The sequence below is a fragment of the Cucumis sativus genome, chromosome 5, assembly GCF_000004075.3.
Source record: "Cucumis sativus cultivar 9930 chromosome 5, Cucumber_9930_V3, whole genome shotgun sequence".
In the NCBI taxonomy this organism is placed as follows: Eukaryota; Viridiplantae; Streptophyta; class Magnoliopsida; order Cucurbitales; family Cucurbitaceae; genus Cucumis; species Cucumis sativus.
Window position 1 is genome coordinate 12,032,049 of NC_026659.2, and position 4,907 is coordinate 12,036,955.

The following is a 4,907-nucleotide window of genomic DNA, read 5'->3' on the forward strand; positions in this document are numbered from 1 at the left end:
TTTATTAGACTGTGCACAATATTCCTAAAGCGACAAATGGCCATCTGGAGATTAGATTTCTGTCGACATCGTTTGACAACGATATCAGAAGACTGTTATTCCTGTCAGAAATAATATCGACGGTAATTCTCAACGGATATTTGGATGGCATTAGTGTTCGTTCTCTAAAAAGATGTCTCCCAACCCAATTGCCGACAACTAAAATGACTCGGTCAAAGTTTTCCCTATGTCATCTAGGTTCTTTTCCAACTTATACAGGCATCGATAAATCCTAAAATTCTTGGAGTGTATCCTATGTTTTTTACCATAAGATTCTTTTTTCACGTAGGATTTGTCATCATCTCTTTGGCCTATGACTATATGGATGTGAAATTTCCAATATTTTTTACCACTGACTTTTTTCCTAAACTGTAGATTGCAAACAAGTTATCAATTAATGTTGCTTTTTTCTTCTTCTTAATTTTGGAGTAGAAAGGGATAGCATTCTCGTCTGTATAGACAACCCCAACTGTTGATACCAAATTTTGGTTAAGAGAAAGCGCATCTTACATTCATCTAACACAACTCTAAATTTATAATTAGGGAAAGAGATTACCATAAAACAAAGAAAAAGAGCTTTCATATCTAAGTCACTGACAAAATTATGTAATAGAGAAGAAGTTGAAAGTCTAAAGTGTCATATCCCTTATTTAAATACTTGATATGAGATTATATAATTCTATTCCTAATTCTAATAAGTTAGAATAAGATATTTTATCTTACATTTATCTTTTTGTGTGATATTTTACTTATTTTATCCCCAATTTCACACACAACAGATTCGATTTCCTACTACAATCTCTTTTTTATTTCTTTTTTCCTTTTGTCTTCTTCTATTAAACTTTTTTTCAGTCTTAAAGATTGGCATATTCTCTAATTTATCTCAAACTCACATCTCTTTTGTTGTTTCTCAAGTTTTTATAAGATTATTTTTAAATAAAAAAATGAATCAAAATATAGTTCATCTTTTATCTTCAAATAAGATTAGAAATGTTGCATATTTAATTTGTCTAATAGAATTAGGATCTTGCTTAGATAAAAATAAAAATAATGTTAGTGTATCTTTATATTTTCCAAATGAGATTAGAAATATTACATGCTTTGGCTAGTAAGATTAATGATACTAATTGGATAAAGATAAAGCTGCTCCAAATTTTAAATAGTTTTAATTTTTTTTTTATTTTATTTTATTATAATTCTAATAATATTAGAATAAAATAAATGGCATGTTTATCTATTGTGACTAGGTTAAAATAGATCTTTTAATTTAGTATTAAATAATTAAATATGTCTATCTAAAACTTTTTGTGCTGTCATATTTTTCTTATAAGCTAATTTTTATCATAAAGGCAGCAATATTTGTGTGAGAATTTTTCTATTTTCTTGGCTGTGCACACAAATTACGAACCTAAAGTAAAACTTGTTTTCAAATACAACAATTTTGAGACAAATTATCTATTAATATAACAAAATGTTACCATTTATATGTGTGATAGATATAAACACTTGTAGAAAAAGTTTGTAAAGTCTAATGAGTATTAGATTCAATTGTTGATAGACTTCTATTAGTGATATATTGCTTTATTATTATTAAATTCTAAAAGCTTGATCTGAATTTTGTTATCTTTGGATATTGTTTCACTATCATGCTATATTTGAACTACCTCTTTACATATACTCTTTGCATATCCTTTAATGATATGATGGATATTAATAGAGGGTCTATAATTGATATTATTTAAAATTTTACTAAATTTATAAATACTTTCATTTATTAGGATATATTTGAAAATAGTACCCTTCTAAAAGTAAATTACATATATGTATATCTATATATATGAAGTGGAAAACAAAGCAGAATAAAATATTCGTGGAAGCAACTGCTTTTTTTTATTTACATCCATAATAATAATAATAAAATAAAATCACTTTGCTGGGTACTTCCTGGCCAGCACAAGAAAAACTAGAACAAAATATAAAATAAAAACAATACAATGTAATAAATTAAAGTAAATCATGAGAAGGGTATATAAAAAGGGAAGTAGGATTGAGCATTGTTATTTGTGGTTATAATAAGAGAATTGTAAAGCCATGTCTCTTAAAGGAAAAATTGAGAGTGAAATAGTAATAAACACACCTCCCCACAGATTTTACAAACTATTCAAAGAAGAAATTTTCGACATTCCAAAAGCTTGTCCAAAGTTAGTCCAAAAGATTAATATTCATGGTGGGGATTGGAGCAAACACGGTCACGGTTCGATCAAGACTTGGCATTACACTTTAGGTACATATATCAATCGATATCTTGTTAACATCATCCCTGCCACAATCCTTTTAATATATGTTTACATGAGTTGTTCCTTAATTGGCTTTTTTGTTTTTTCTGTGTTGGTTATGTGCTTTTGTAAGATGACGACAAAGCTGAAGTTTTCAAGGAACGAGTGGAACTTGATGACAAGAACCTAGTGATAAAACTAATTGGATTGGAAGGAGACTTGTTTGAGCATTATAAAAGCTTCAATGAAACATATAAAGTTGTGAAAAAGGGACCTGGTCAGTGTGCCATAATTCTTACCTTAGAGTATGAGAAACTTCACGATTGTTCTCCATCCCCTCAAAAGTACTATGATGCTATGATTAACCTTGTCAAGAGCATTGAATCACATCTTAAAAAATAATGTTTCTTCTGCGCCCATGAGCGACCCTTTATGATATATGAATAAGTAATGTCATCGTAGAGGTGATTGAGGATTTTGTGAAAGTAAATAAATGGTTATATCCTCATGTTAAATGGATGAAATAATATATTGTACTACTGAAGAAATATATATAACTTCCGTTATGTTTGAAAATAATAATTGATAGTTTTTTATTATTAATATTATATTCTTTGCTCCCTCTCAAATTTGACAGAGCTTATTTTCACAAACATTTATTTTTCACATTAAATGTGTCGAGGAAACTACGAATGAAAAATATGGTACATTCCACCTCTAACGTAAATGATATAATTTTTAGTTTAAAAAATGTATGTAATAAAAAACTTGACTATTTACATGACCAATCTAATAAAAATAAAATACACTCATTGAGTTGACGTATATTTAATTTTTGAGATTTTAAAATATATGATTTAGTCTCTTAAATTTGAAAAATAATTTTAAAATTGACTAAATTTTAAACCAACAGAATATTTACTACATTAATTATATTAGAGAACACAGTTAAGTTTTTTATATTATTTTAAAAAGTCATTTAAAAGATGAAATGAAAAATTATTTGACAAAGTTAATAACAACAATAAAAAAAAATGGCCCTCATACTTCATCCTCTCATCAGTCATCTCCCAAGCTTTCTCCGGCCACTTAAATGACCTCGACCTCGCTGCCTTTTCCATGGCCGTTATCGTTGTCTTAGACATGGTTCCCCTGATATACCTAAAGCCCTAACTCTGTTTTCTCTAATTTAATTGTGGAGATGCTATGCAGGAAAGCGTACGGGTCAAAGAAATATTGTTCATGTTGGGAGTTTATTTGCAGCGCTCATGGACCTTCTCTTTCTATGCTGTCCTTCTTTTGTTGCATATTTTCTTCATTGCGTCTCCATATTGCTGATACCTCAAAGGTATAACAGCCAGCTTCCTCTGCCAATTTAATATTTTCAACATGGATACTTCCTTCTCACTTTAGCTTTGCGTTTTACTTTTCATTGCAATTTTTTTCAAGAGCCAAGTGAAGGTCTGGGCGATTTTGTGGTCGGCGTCGGCGGGTAGTTGGGTGCTTGTAGGTTGAACTTAAAATGGGTGTGGTGGAAATTGCAGCGGCTTGCAATATTTATTGCAAACCTTGGGGACAATTAGTTTCTTTAATCTCTCTATCTAAAAGGCAATCTGTTTGCTTTTAGGTTTCTAACTTGTTAACCATTTTCTGTTTGTTAACAGAACACATGGAAATATTATTTTGGGAGATCATTTCTTTAGGACAACTTTTTTAATTTCTTTGCTTGGCAAGCTAAAACTTCATTTATTTGATCTTTTCATCTTTCCTTTGAGTGATTCGTTTGGTCTACAATTCCTGAATTAAATTAGGTTTATTTATGTATGTATAGATGGTTATGAAGTTCTAGCTTTTTTGGTTACTGTCACGCCCCCGCTCGAAACGTGCCCTCTACGTACCGAGTATAGACATGACTTGAGCAAACCGACGTTTCGAGGTGCACCAGAATGCTTAGGTACTTCTTTAAACATAAGTTAAGCTTTAGGCGTGATCATGCTGACAAACGATTGTACTAAGGAGTAGGACAACATGCAATATATATAAAAATTAGCAATCCTTTTATTAACAATCGTGTTACAACACAAGCGTACAACTTACAACATAAAAGACTAAAAAACTCAAGCTAACTAGTACTATGCAACACAACAAGTACTTAGCAGTGACCTCCTCTTGTTTTGCCTGATGACACTTTTTCGTTTAACTTGAAAAGGGAAAACTTAAAATGTAAGCTAATAGCTTAGTGAGTGACAAAAATTTACAAATACATTTTGGGAAATACAATTAAACACAATAAGACCTTTCTCATTTTTAGAAACATCTTACTGCCTCACTATGCTTTTATTGGCACAAATAACCACATTTGCCTCTACCTATTTTCTTATCGTCGTCTGGATATTAAACTCCCTCAATGTAAGGATTGTTGTGATGATTACTTCACCACTAGCATTTCTACATACACTCCTTCAATACTAGTTGCTTCCATGATCTGCTTGAACACAGACCACTCAACGCGTTCAACTATCCTTCTACCAAGCAGACAACTGAATGTATGACAACCTCTACTCTATTGTGCATACAATATATAGCTAGCTT

General features: G+C 30.6%; 1 protein-coding gene across 1 annotated transcript; it reads left to right on the top strand.

Annotated features, from left to right (window-relative positions):
• Positions 1–2,086: 2,086 nt before the first annotated feature.
• On the top strand, positions 2,087–2,894 carry LOC101218221 (MLP-like protein 329). The gene is made up of 2 exons (XM_004142269.3): positions 2,087–2,323; positions 2,449–2,894. The coding sequence occupies exons 1-2, from the start codon at positions 2,131–2,133 to the stop codon at positions 2,715–2,717; spliced, it is 462 nt and encodes a 153-aa protein (XP_004142317.1). The 5' UTR covers positions 2,087–2,130; the 3' UTR covers positions 2,718–2,894.
• Positions 2,895–4,907: the final 2,013 nt, after the last annotated feature.